Source organism: Buceros rhinoceros, unplaced genomic scaffold (genome assembly GCF_000710305.1).
Source record: "Buceros rhinoceros silvestris isolate BGI_N320 unplaced genomic scaffold, ASM71030v1 scaffold12475, whole genome shotgun sequence".
Lineage (NCBI taxonomy): Eukaryota > Metazoa > Chordata > Aves > Bucerotiformes > Bucerotidae > Buceros > Buceros rhinoceros.
The window spans coordinates 108,453-122,739 of NW_010412340.1; the positions used below are offsets into that span (position 1 = coordinate 108,453).

At 40.2% G+C, this 14,287-nt stretch overlaps 1 protein-coding gene across 1 annotated transcript in view; it reads right to left on the reverse strand.

Annotated features, from left to right (window-relative positions):
* Positions 1-14,287, reverse strand: part of PPA2 (pyrophosphatase (inorganic) 2) — a 24,787-nt gene that overhangs the window by 2,620 nt on the left and 7,880 nt on the right. The window contains exons 5-7 of the mRNA XM_010136358.1: positions 8,584-8,711; positions 6,691-6,776; positions 5,117-5,186 (exon numbers count right to left, since the gene is read on the reverse strand). Of these exons, the coding sequence (XP_010134660.1) occupies positions 5,117-5,186; positions 6,691-6,776; positions 8,584-8,711 (284 nt within the window). The remainder of the gene's footprint in view (positions 1-5,116; positions 5,187-6,690; positions 6,777-8,583; positions 8,712-14,287) is intronic.

Here is a 14,287-nt window from a genome sequence, read left to right on the forward strand (position 1 = left end):
AAGCAGGCACAAGGCTCCAGCCACTGAAGAGCAGGTCAAAGCCTGTGAGGAAGAAAGAGGAAAAGTTTTCTTTTTCCCCCTGACCCAGAATAATTACCTGCACCGGGGTTGGGGGGGGTTGATGTGACTGGTCTGAAAGGACGTGCCAGTATGACAGGCATAATCTAGGACTCAGAATCATAGAACAGTTTGGGATGGAAGCGACCTTTAAATGTCATGTGGTCCAACACCCCTGCACTGAGCAGGGGCATCTTCAACAAGATCAACTACATCAGGTTGCCCAGAGCCCTGTCCAGCTCGACCTGGCACGTGTCCAGGAATGCGGCATCTACCACCTCTCTGGACAACCTGTGCCAGGGTTTCACCACACTCACTGCAAAAACTTCCTTGTATCTAGTCTAAATCTATTAAACTATCATCCCTTGTCCTGTCACAACAGGCCCTGCTAAAAAGATGGTCCTCATCTTTCTTATAAGCCCCTTTGAAGTATTGAAAGGCTGCAATAAGGTCTCCACAAGCCTTCTCTTCTCTGGGCTGAAAAAATTCAACTCTCTCAGACTATCGTCATAGGGGAGGTGTTTCTCCCCTATCATTTTTGTGGCCCTACTCTGGACCTGCTCCAACAGGTCCATGTCTTTCCTGTGCTGAGGACTCCAGAGTTGGACACAGTACTCCAAGTGAGGTCTCACCAGAACAGAGCAGAGCAGCAGGATCACCACCCATGACCTGCTGGCCATGCTGCTTTTGATGCAGCCCAGGATATAGTTGGCTTTCCGGGCCGTGAGCGCACATTGCCAGCTCATGTCCAGCCGTTCATCCGCCAGTACCCCCAAGTCCTTCCCTGCCTGATCCAGATGCAGGACCTTGCAATTGGTCACTTTTCCAGCTTGTCCAGGTCCCTCTGCATGGCATCCCATCCCTCAGGCATGTCAGCTGTACCACTCATCTTCAGACTTGCTGAGGGTGCACTCAATCCCATTGTCTATGTCACTGATGAAGATATTAAACAGCACTTGTCCCAGTAGGGATCCCTTGTCACAGATCTCCATCTGGACATCAAGCCATTGACCCTCTGAATGCAACCATCCAACCAATTCCTCATCCACTGAACAGTCCACCCATCAAATCCATATCTCTCCAGTTTGGAGAGAAGGATGCTGCAGGGGGACCTTGTCAAAGGCTTTACAGAAGACCAGGGAGATGACATCCACAGCTCTTCCCCTGCCCAGCAATGTAGTCACTGATAGAGCTGTGCCTTGGCCTTCCTGACCCCATCCCTATAGAACTGGGCAACAATCCTATACTTTTCTCAGGATACCTATCCCTGCTTCCAGTTTCTGTGTATTTCCTTCTTGCCCTTTCTTTCGACTAGCAGGTCTTGACTCATCTATGGCAGTCTCTTGCCATTCTTCCCCGATTTCTTACACGTGGGGATTAAGAGCTCTTGTGCTCTATGGAAAGTGTCTTCCAGGCCTTAACATCTGACCATCCCCTCTCCTTCCAGTAAAATCAAAGCTTTATTCACCTAAGGCAGAGAGAACCAGTAGTCACCTGTATAAGCAGCTGCCGGTGACTTCTGGGGTAACTGCTGAGAAAGTTTTAGATAAAGACTCAGCATCTTCCCACCAGGAACGGATCAAAAATTCAACCCACTGAAGCAGGAATCTCACAACTACACAAAACTTTGATCTAGAACACCATTTAAAAAAACCCAAATAATAAAATAAATTTTATAAAAAGTAACACTAGCACTCCACCCCCCGCCAAACCCCAAACAAACATACAAAACCAAAGCAAAAACCCCACCTTTTGTTTCACGACTGGCCACTGAACAAAAAAATCTGCTTCTACTAAGTCCTAAATGGAAATGGCCTCACAGAAAACATGTAGGGAGAAAGGCAGTTAACAGTTTACTACTTAGGTCTGAATTATTTGAAACACATGAGTAAGTATACAGATTCAAATTTTGTTGTAAATTATCAGGAAAAGACAAATACTTTCCTCTGTAAGCCATTGTTCTGCATTTTATCAAAGGAGCCCTCATGTAGCAAAGCTCTCCTAGTTCACTTTCCAGTATTATAAGGGAAGAATTATATGAGAAGTCTGAGAAATGCTGCTCTACTAACTGTATGTAGATTGTCTTGGAGATTTTCCAACTTGCAAAGTCCCCAGCAGCTTCTTCACAGAGCAAGTGTGCAAGCAGTTCTCAGGATTAACGTTAAACAATGGTTTGGCTGTCCTGGTCAGTTTTACAGATGGCAACACTTAAAACCCCGAAATAAACAGTACATCTTAGCACTAACACATTCAGCTACAAAGCTCTATTCCTCCTGAGTTTAGTTTTCAACATACACTAACACGGGAGCTGAGGAAGAGCTGAAACAATTTTCAGAGGCTAGAGAACGCTAGAAATTTTCACCACCTAGTGTCAAACTTCAGCTGAGTTTGTAGTTGCAGGGAGCAGCCTTTATTTTGGCAGGTTCAAATGTTCAGTATGTGTTTCCATATGCACAAATTATCTTCTGTCTCTTTGGTATTAAATGGACATGGCAACTTCATCAACTGTAGAATCATTCCTAGTTTGCCATCAATACAGATGACAGTTCACATGCCCACCATCTAGAAATTAACTCAGTGGAGTGGAAATTCCTAAACACAGACAAATCTTTCTGGTCCCACATCTGTAAAATAACGAAAGGTCAAACGAGAGCACAACAAGCCCACTGAAATCAACAGGACTATCTTGGGAACTACCTAATCAAAATCTATATGAAATTCTGATTAGTGCACAATTTGGTAAGCAGTTGGTAAGGGTTTGGTTGTTTTCCATTTGGTTCTTAGTCACAGTTGACTGACATAAAAATTGGTTCATAACAATACTGAGTGCTGCCTTTGATTTTTTGTGCGATTTTTGTTTGGGGTTTGGGTTATTTGGTTTGGGTTTTTTTTGAGAAATATAGCTGATTTAAAGCAATTGCCACCCACTCAAAAATTCCATAATTGGAGTCTGACCTAGGAAATGGAATTGAAGGGAAGCAGCTCTCACTGCTCAAGTAGCTCAGAAATTTTGCTGTAGTTGAAATACGTTTCTTGCTCTGCTTGCATACAAAATCTCTACCCTTAGCTTTTATTCTTCTGTTTTTATCCAGAAGTTTGGAAGAAAATACATCTGACTTCAGTTTAAAAAAAAAAAACCTCAAAAGCAAAACAAAACAAAAAAACCCCAGAGACAGACGCAGGCAGCTTTTATTTAAAATTACCACAGCCATTAACATTCTGCAGCCAACATTCACGTACTTTCACTTCAGTTTGAAAGAAATAGATGAATGCCTGACAACAAAAGTGGGCAGTATTCTATGTAAAAAAAATACCTGCTTAAAATGTGCAAGTCAACCCGTCTGCTTATATTTAGAGTTTGTCTGTCCACCTTCCATATTTCAAGAGCATTTTACTTTTTTTTAGTTATTTTAATTATTATAGAATGGAAATTGCATGCAGTATGAACAGTATTTAAAAGAGTATTGCATCTTTTCCCTGTCTGAAAAGTACCAAGAGACAGTGCCCTATAAAGACAAAGACATTTTATAATTAAAATGCTTAGACTGAACTGAAACACAATGATGGAGTCTGTGATGACAACTTCACAAAACCAGTATCACTTAAAGAAAATCATGTGGAGGCACAAAAAAAGCCAGGAAGTGATAATATTTGATAAGAAGGCAAGTGCTCACAACAAAAGCCATTAAAGTTTGATACAAGGTACCTATTTTATGAACTGGTTTTACTAACCTCCCTCCTAAAAAAACAAGAAAAAATTTTATGTATTAATTTAGATTAATCTATTAGTAATGGATACTGCTGATTTAAACGATAATTTTTTTACCCTGTGCAGGTCCATAACCATCCAAGTGCATTTGAACTTGAAATTTTAGTTGCATTTAAACACTTATTAAAAGTTACTGTAAATTTAAAAGTACAGAGGAGGTAAGTATTTGCTTATAGCAAATATAGCTGCTCCTAACATGTCTAAAAACATATTTGAATTCCAAAATGAGTTTTTCTTTCATTTAAAACTTACATTCCCTTTAATCAACATCCACAAGTGCAACACAAAGGGACTTCTAAAGAAGTGCTGAAAGCAAGAGATCTGAACAGGAAAAGCAGTTAGGTTTGATACTTCTTTATGACTTAAAGCAACTTTTCTCTGCAACTGAGAGTCTTATTTGCTTGTTACAAAACACCACCCAGGACAACGCATTCTTACTAGAAGTGCTGCTGGAATGTTAACTGCACAGACAGTGGATGGTGTCTCCTTTGACACCTGAACTTGCATAATTACTGCGACTACTGAGCCAAAAACACTGGCTGCCCTGGCAGCCATGTACATGTGCAAAACATGTGCTCATGCGGTCATGAGCACAGGCTCAATCACAGCATATGTTTAAAAAAAAAGTAATATTTGGGGTACTTTGCTCCATGTAATTTCTGGCATCCAAACTAGCGTATGTCAAAATGGAAGAAATGCTCCTCCACAAGTATTTGCACATGAAAGCATCAGACCTGCAGGACATTTTTCTTGCCTGAACAGGAATCCTTCGTGTTTTAATTTTATGTTAATTTTCAGAATATGACAGGCACTCTTTAAGAAACAGTCAAAAAAGCATCCCCCCCTCTTACAGCAATGCATTTAATTATGCAAGTAGACAAACAAAGGATCCCTTTAGTGATTGGGGACTACAGTCAGCTAAGTCAATGAGATCTAACACTGGGTGGTAACTCATGGCAACAGGGGAGACAGAGAAGACAGCAGGCTAGATACAAATAGCAGTCCATCTTGCTGTTCAGGATCAGAAGAAACAGCACTGCAGAGGGAAGAAAAAAAAACAAAACAAAAAGACCCCCACTAGAACAGTAATGAACCTGCCTGAAAGCACAATTGGACAACTGCATCGAAAGGCTTATATTAAACCGCTTACACTTCCCCCACAACCTTTGTGCTCTTCCCTTTACTTTATGCCTTAAATTTTTGTTTATTTCCATTAGCTACTTTATTTCAGTCTTTTCTGAAATTGATCACTTAAAAAAAAGGTGGGGAAAAAATAAATATTATCCTTACCGACTGCACAATTGATCGGGCTTCCTCCTCACTGCAACAAAATGGGCTGCCACTCACCAGGAAATTTGTGCTGAAAAATAAAATTTAAAATGTGTTTTATCCATCGGTGAAAATGAGGCACACAATTAAGTCACTCTGGACAAAAAACATCTTCACATATAGAGGTCAGAAATGCATATCTAGAATATATGAAGAAGTCAAAACCATCAAGTAACCAGTAATGCTGAAAGGGAACAGGGGAGTAGAGAGTGTTCTTTATTTCTTTGGGTTTGAGGTGGTTTTTAGGCTGTACATTACATATTTACGTAAGCAGTGCTCACACTCCATGCTTCTGGCAGCTGATTTGAGTACAGTTCAGAGGATAACAGTTAAGAAACTAAAGCCCCCCCAAAAAGTCAGCAGAGATAAACTGGCACTTCTTGAGGGAGCTGAACACCTAGATGGCCCGCACAGATGGTGCGAACATCCCCTATCTCTTGCGCCTTGAAGGATGGCCAGATTCTGTGGTAGGCCATCCTTGGCCTACCTGTCTGCGGTTAGTTTCCATCTAACAAGCAGAAGGAAAAAACAGGTCAAAATTCTGCTCCTACATAAAGCAGCAGACACCCACCTACCAGAGAGCAGACAAACTCTGGGACCAAATGCTTCACAGAAACATTTCCCTATGAATATCCTTTTATGCCGAAAGTGACTTTGGTCGTGAGTTTTCAAGATTCTACACAGTAAACGCAAAAAGTTCAATTCCTCAAAGCAAGACTGCAATTTCAGTTATTTTTTAATTTCGTCATCACGAAGCTCAAAGCACCTCTGAAATGATCAAAACCAAAATTCGAGTATTATCCTTCAGTATTCTTGTCATGATAAAGTAGAACTACCAACCTGTCCAATTGGACAATTAGCTCCAAGACAGCGATAGTCACATTTTCCCAGGAAAGGAGAAGACAATAGAGACTAAGAACAGCTCTCCCCACTGACTTTGCCATCTGGTTTAGCTAATGGCAATCTACAGCCCTTAAAAAGCACCAGACAAAGATACCTGCTTGCTCCTCCAGGGCCTCTGGTGTCAGAGCTGCCACTGCAAAACAGTCCAGAGAGCTTAGTAGAGTCTATTTTAACTTAGATCAGGCCAAAGATTAGTGAAGAACAATAATCTGGTTGCCTCGTTCCAGAGAACAACTAAAAAAGTATGGAACACTAAGCTGCAAAAGGATTTTGCAACACAGCAATGCAGCACTGAAGGATGGAATGAACAACGACAAGAGGATTTGCACAGGATACTGAGATTCTCACCAAATGATCCCCAACAAACACTTTGGGGCCATTTCTCAAAAGCCGAAGTAATCTATGTCACTTTTATATAACCAATATTTTTTCTGAACCACTTACCAGTAATTCATCATCATAGAAGGTGCGATCAGTCCTCCATAGTCTATTATCAATCAAAACCATGACTACTGCTGTCATTTCAAAGTGAAAAATAAAAAAATCTAAGCAGTTCATGCACAGCTGCCACCTATTGTATTGTGCTACTACTTGTGGTATTCAAAGAGGAAAAGACGTGACTTGATACTTACCACTTAATAGTATCTCCATCAGCTTTTTTATGAAGCAAAGCTTTCCAATATTCATGGGTGGATTTAATAATTTCAACAGCAAAATCCTAGTTTACATCAAGGAAAAGTTTTATGCATTAAAATGTTATTAAACAGGAAAAAAGCCACAGACCTACTTTACTAACAGATACTGTTTCTTGTATTATTTTAAGGGGCCTTTCTTTGAGATGTCGTTATATCTCTGGAAAATATAACACCATTTTTATGAAAAAAACCAAACTTCACTATCTGCCAAATACACCAGTAACACATTCAGGACTTTCCCCTCAGTCTGCAGCCAGAAGACACTAAGGTTGCACAAAAAAATTTAAATTGGCACTAGGTGGTAAGAAGACACCTATAGCAGTAGAAAACTGTACCAGGTCCTAAATGGGATAAAGTGTGTGAGCTATGACTCTTCTGTTACACATGCACATCAGGGTCAGAGTTAAGCTTTCCCCTCAAGTAGCTAAATTTGCATTTATTTCATTAATTGCCCCATCATATACTTAAGCATTGACAACATAACATGTCAGTTACTTAACAGTTTTTGTTTCTTTAAAATGAAAGTAATATTGGGGGCAGGGTGAGAATAAAAAAGCCTCAAAAAATAAAGTAAAATAAGACCTCATTGTCTAGATGATGATATCTAGACTGGTTTGCAGAAAGCTGCCAACAGAACATTCACATTTCCTAACAAGGAGTGACTTGGCAAAATGCCACTGGAACATTGTGAACTTCACCAGAGCTGCTGGAGCACAGCCACTGCAGCCTGGCCACATCCTGGGTCTCTAGAAATGCTTGAGAATTATTCAAGTGCTCCAAACCAGCTATGTCAGGGCATTTAGTGCCTCAAGCCTGAACTCGAATGGCCTGACAGTTTAAACTGTCATTAAACTGTAGCTACAGAGCAACACTCTGCTTTACAGAGCAGGAAAATCTCTAAGAGCAGTTCCTGGGAGAACAGGGGAGAGACCAAGTTATCAAGCCTTACAACTCTACATTCAATTGATTTAAAAGACATCTTTAGCGCAGACAAGAGTCAGGGCATCTCTTTAAGCAGACAAAACATTTAACGTTGCCTGTGCTGGTTAGAAGGTATTTTATAACTCTGATAGCACGCTGCAAGGCTGAACTAGCTGACACACGGACATCATTCATTAGGAAACTGATTCTTTGCCAAAAATAGTCTACAGAGAGCGTGCAATACGTGATTTGCAAAGCACTTTTACTCAAATCACACTTAATTTCCTCTGGAAAAATCCAGGTATTGTCTTCAGCAAGGTCTATTCCCAGGTCCACTCTCCTTTTGAACACTAGCCATTTTACGGTAAATAGTTCAAAATGCCATTCATTTTCTCTACAAAAGGGAAAAAGATTTTTTTCAGCCTTTAAGTCAAAAACATTTTAAACATTTTTATATAGGAAAACCAGGAAAAAGTACACCTTGAGCAAATACCAAACAAGAAAAAATCTGCAACCCACTGTCTGTGTTAAACTGCATAGCCTTAAAAAAATGTCAGGAAAATTTATCAATCAGGACTGAAAAAATACTGAAAAGACTATCTGTTCATTCACCTGTCAGGGAAAATGAAAACACTGTGGAAAAAACCACACACACACACAGATGTGTGTATAAGTTTTGTCAGATATAGAAATGAATGTTTTTTTGCTTTAATAATCTATGTATTTTCCCTGAGTAAAATGGAAGGCAGCAAACACTATTTATTCCTAGCCTAATACACTGTATTCAAAGATCCCGCATATAAAAAGTCTTTTTGTTAAACCTCCTCCTGTACAATTCCAAAAATTCTAGGATGTATTAAAAAGGCCAGATGACAGAAACATGCATCTTTAATTTTGGATTATCTTCACCTTGTCTTTAAATTCTTCATTAAAAGGAAACCGATTTTCTGGTTTCCCGTCCGGGACTTTATATAATCGGAACCAGTCAACTGTAGCCTCAAGGTAGCCTGGTTTGTGCTTCTTGACGTCATCAATATCTGTAGGTTAAAAAGTAAAAAAAAAAAAAAAAAAAAAAAAAAAAAAAAAAAAAAAAAAAAAGGAAAAAAGGACTGGTCATTTTTACTCACGGTTTTTATAACATTAATTTTTTAAAGCTTCATAAAGCATCTGCAAGCAATTTGATTTCACTGAGCACTTTCAAAGTCACTGAGGAACTTCATGCTATCACTCAGCTGCCCACAGTTGATATCTCATGATTCTACAACCACACTAAACAGGTAAACCAGTTTCCTCCTGCTCTTCATTAATTAAGACCCAAAAGTACAATGAACAAAAGCACCATACTTGTGGCAGGAGAGGAAGAAAATTCCGTATTTATAGGCTTTCATGTCAGTAGGTAGCTCTTGTAATACTTAAGATTATTCAGTGAGATGAATTTCTTTCCCCAGCAATTGCAAGGACTACAGGCATTTTTTGATAATGAAAGAATAGCTAGTAAAAATGAATTCAACACACAGATTTTTAAACTAGCACCTCAAACCAAAATACAGGCTTGAATTCTCAAAGTTATATTAAAGGCATCCCTTTGCTCACATTACTTCCAAATTCAACCCATTAGACACAACACAGATAAATGCCAGCAGCACTAAATGCTAACGCTACTGATAACCCTGTGATATCTGCATATACTCGCAACGATGAGCCAATTCTACCCTTACCTTTATAATCCTGCCATGAAAGATGGAAAAGGACACAAAGAGGAATGCGTGCCATTTGCAGGACACCCTTGGGAGGCAGAGATGAACACTGCCACAGTGGGTACAGCGAGATTAAACAGTCACACAGTCATTCTGCTCGAGGGCTATGCTGCTATAGCAAAAACACAGTTCATGATCTTAAATGTTTACTTCTGCTGTGCACATCGAATGTTACCAGGTCGCTCTGTGAGACTATCATCACTCCTGTCTTTTGCAATGAGGTGGTCCTATCAGCCCCTGGGCAAAGTAACTCTCTGGCAATATATTTACATGAAAAAGCCTTCAACACAATTTTAATTGATTTTGATACAATAAAGGATTTTGTCCTTTCTGGAAGCCAAGATGTTTGTAGTAATACTCTGGTGTAATCCTCTTTCCATCAGCTTCCCTCCTACAGGCACTTCTGATGGAAATGGGAGCTGACTTTCATTGCTCTGCTTGGCATGCACTCTTCCACCTCTTTTATAACCTCACTCTGCACAGGCCGCTTTTCATCATCTTATTCTCCTTCTCTAGTGTTTTGCAAGCCACTTGCTCATTTCTCCCTTCCCGACTTTGTCTTGCTCTCTCTCCACACTGCTTCGCTACTTCAGTCTCTTCTCCATAGAGGTGCCTCACTTACTGACATCTCCTGGCTGGCAGTGGTTTCTGGTGAATACTCTGTCTACCCAGTCCAATAAAACAGATTTTCAAAGTTGCTTAGTCTACAGAAGTGACGCCTAGTCATGTGCTTTCCATCTTTAAGTGCCTAAATGCCTTTTTAAAATCTATTTTGAGAACCTGAACAAAGACATTCAAGTATTTCTAACGAGAATGGTAAGAGATAAGTCTTGTGCTACAGACCATTCAATTCTCTGTAGACCACCAAGAGAGATGACATGTGGACTGAACTGTGAGACCAAGCCTATGTGAGAAGATATGCTGAATGTTCACACACATCTGATGAATGCCACTCCCAAATTCCACTGGATCATACACCACCTAAAGAATAAAATATAAAACTTTGAAGAACCCTATGTAAAGTTTTGCTTCTGCACACACTTAATAAGCCTACGTGTTCATGGACTCGAAGTAAAACACATTTTGAATTTGGCTGCTGGCCATCTGCCTGGAGAGGATTAGGGAGTTTCATTGGCAGAATCCCAGAAAAAAGTAAGGGCACATAAGGCTGTGCTAAAGGCAGGTCTTCTAGCCGGAATACATATTTAAGAGCACAAGAAGCCTTTCACTGGTGTGGGTGAGTGAGACTAGCCACGAAGGAATGATTTAGAAAAGGGTGGGGTCTTGGTTGGAGGCAGGATGCTTCATCTGGGCACTAATAAAACTGCAGCTCCAGTTCAAATCGGTTTTAGGGCTCCAGTATATTACCTTGTTCTCTCCAAGGAAGAGAGCATGCTTCCTCCCATCTTGAACCCTTGTCATCTCCTCCTCTTGTGAGGCCTGAACTCACAATTTCTAGTACTTGTTGAAAAGACAGTAGTATCTCAAGTCTGTAACGCAAACCAGACTGCTGCAGCAATTTCCTTGGTTCCCAGCAGAGGATGAACTCCAGATCTCCATCTCTATACACAACTTAAATTCAAGCATTCTTTCTCAAACTGCTACTCTTTTCCGGTTCCTGTTCCAGCAAAATTCTCTCCTAACTCTGCTTCTCCATTCCTCCTACTTGGTTACTTGCCTCCTATTCCATTACATTAAAAGTGCTTTACTCCCTATGAACTGACATTTGGGCCCTTCCCCTCCTGTTATTTCTTATTTACAGGCTTTGGTTACATTTCTTTAAAGGACTCAAATTCTAGACTAGGCTTTGGGGCAGGTTTTCATTACCTGCTTAATAAAGGAATTACTATCTTCATGGATAGAATCATCTCTGAATTTCACACTCTCGCTACTGGGAAATACCTTGCCTAGGTAAAATGACTACACAGAATCAGGCTGCAGCGTTACATGGCCCCTGAAGTACTGGCTGCTGTATATTCTGGTTTTGAGGACTTCAGAAGGGGGACAATGGTTGCTTTCATTTCCTTAGTTCCTTGCAGTTATTCTCCTTCATCCCATTGCTTCACTTCAATATTCTTTATTATGAAGGACAGCTACTAGGCACCAAATGAAGCTTAAATGGTTGAAGAAAAAGATAAACAAACAAACCATCCATATTATAACAGGAATTGTGGCAAGCAGAAAGAAGAAATGCAACAGTGCAACCAAAAAATTTTAAAAATGATCCTGTTACTGTGAAGTCAGAACACAGCACAGAAGATAAGGAAAACAGTAGCTCTCATCACTCAACAGCTACCTCTTCAGTTCACTAAAAGGTGCCATAGAAAAGCTTGAAAGACAGCCTGTCCTTCACTTTGAAATCCAAACAGCATCTTTGGGATGTCAGGGGGAGGAGGAGAAAAATATCCTTAGAAAACAGAAACAAAGAAGGGGGGGAAAAAAAGATCACAATAAGCAGTACAGTGATTTACTGCACTAATATCTATAGAAGCTAGCTGCATATTATGTTTAAAATAAAATTTAAAAAAAATCCTTAGATGTCTTTTCCACAGCAGACACTGGTGGCCTCTTTTTTCTGACCCTGACTGCTCACACTCCCTTAGAGCTACGAACTCACATTGATGTCAGAAATGTATGGGAGCAGCAAGCAAGTACCCAGCCTAAAGCAGTTTCATCTCTGCAAGCAAGCCCTGCTCAGAGCAACAGGACAGAAAGGTCAGGCTCCTGCAGGTACATTATCAGCACATACACTGCAATCTAGGTGGTAATTTATTTATCCTGCCTACATACAACCACAGGTACCATTTTTCTAGGTAACAAAGTTAAGCACCAAGGGTTAAAAAGAGATGGCTAATCACATTAAGGGTTCCAGTTTAGTCTCAATAAGGAAAATCTCTAGAGGTTGGCACAGAGAACTGCTGCTAACTCTCTGTCAAGGGAGCAAGCAAACACAGATCCTAATTCTATGTGGCTTTACATAAGAGAGCAACAAAAGCATTTGCACAAAACTACCATTTTTAGTACAACAGATGCTACTTCTTGCAAGGAAAGCTAAAACAACATGCTTGCAGCAAGCTTTCTAAACAAGGTCTGTGAGAAGAGAGGACATATGTTTTTAATAACATCTTATAAACATTTACAGGAAGCAGCAGCTACATTCCATATAAAGGCATTTGTATTTTGTGCAGCATCGTGTGAGGGGGTAGGAGGGGGGCCTTAGTACAGATAATTAATTTCTTTATATTGCATGCTTACACAAATTCACAATAAAGGTTTTCAGGGCCTCTGCTACTTCTCTGTAAATAAACACACTCACATGCAAGGGTCTCTAACAATACATGGTACAAAGTATGCAATATGCTTTGCTTTTGCCATTTAGGGTTTGATCACTTAAAAAGCCAATCCTGAGTTGCACATTGGAAAAGTATGGCAACATAGCCCATAACTACACCAGTGCCAGCAAATGGTAGCACAAAGCCAGTACACATCATCAACTGTTGTTGAATATATCCTGGCATCTTTCCAAGCCAGTAATAGCAGTTCCAGGCCAGCGGTTTACCTCCAAAATGCCATCAGCATACATGATTTGTCCAATTTGATCAGGGGTGGTAAGATGACCTTTTGAGAATCAGACTTTTCATAAGCTACTTCAAATACACTTCCTGCTTCAACTGTCAGTGATTTTCAAAATCTCTTGTCCCACACAAAGATGTCATATACATTTAGACCAAATTATAGCACAAAAATATTGCTCATCCTTTCCGAGCCCAACCTTTTAAAGCATATCAGATACGGATGTGAATTGCAATATGCTAAATTCAATCCAAATTACGAAATAAGCAGACAAGTAGCCTTTCTACTCCAAGAATCTACTACTTCTTCTGGCTAGTATTTTAGAGAAAAAAAACCCAACCAACCAACCAAAAAAAAACCCCAACTAACCAAAACAGCAACAACAACAACAAAAAAGCAGCCAGGCCTAATTACAACACCAAAACGTAGTGTTCCAGCGTGCAGGCTGCCTTTAGGACCTTCCCAGACTTGCTTGGTTTGAAGATGCTTTGCTGGACTGCTAATGGCCAACTGCCTGAGCAGAAAGACAGTGGTTTTCAGGTAGCCCCAAAGGCAGATCTTACTGAGACAGACAAATTTGGAGATGTTCAGTTTTAGTCTAAAAGAAACCTTCTCATACAGATACCTGTACCTGACACGCAGCTTATATTTGGAGTGAGATAGTCTCCATGCCCACCCGTATTAAGTACTATAATTTCAAACAGATTACCTTTCCAAGTCAGTCCAAAAAGACACTAAGCCTCTGCTATTCCCTCTGATGACAGAATTCCCCCTTGAATAGGTGCTAAGCATTGCTTTTCGTTCCTGGGTATATAATAGAATATCTCACTCCTCTGTGTGAAAGAGGAGAGCTCTAGGCAGGGCTTCCAATTTAAACCAGTATTTATCAATAAACGCGTGCAGGACGCAGTACAGTGGAATGCTAGGAATAAACAATGAGAACTGCTCAGAAGTTGGGACTGCTCGGTTTTAAGTTCTGTGGAATTTCAGAAAAAAAATCAATTGCACTTATAAGAATGATCACAATCCCAGAAGGAAAATATACAGAGTACCTGGGGTATGCTTAAAGCAGCAAGAGAAGTTAACACGCTGTGCGGGCTCAGGATGGGGTATGCAAGTAATCACCACTCTGGTGTCTCCGAATTATCTTTTCCAACTGTTCACTGGGGGCTGTGCACATACTGAGCTGAAAGCAAATGTAACGATTCTCAGTCCAATTCAAAATGTTTAGCAAATGATACAAAAATGACTGGACAGACTTAGAAGGCAACACTTAGCCTCAT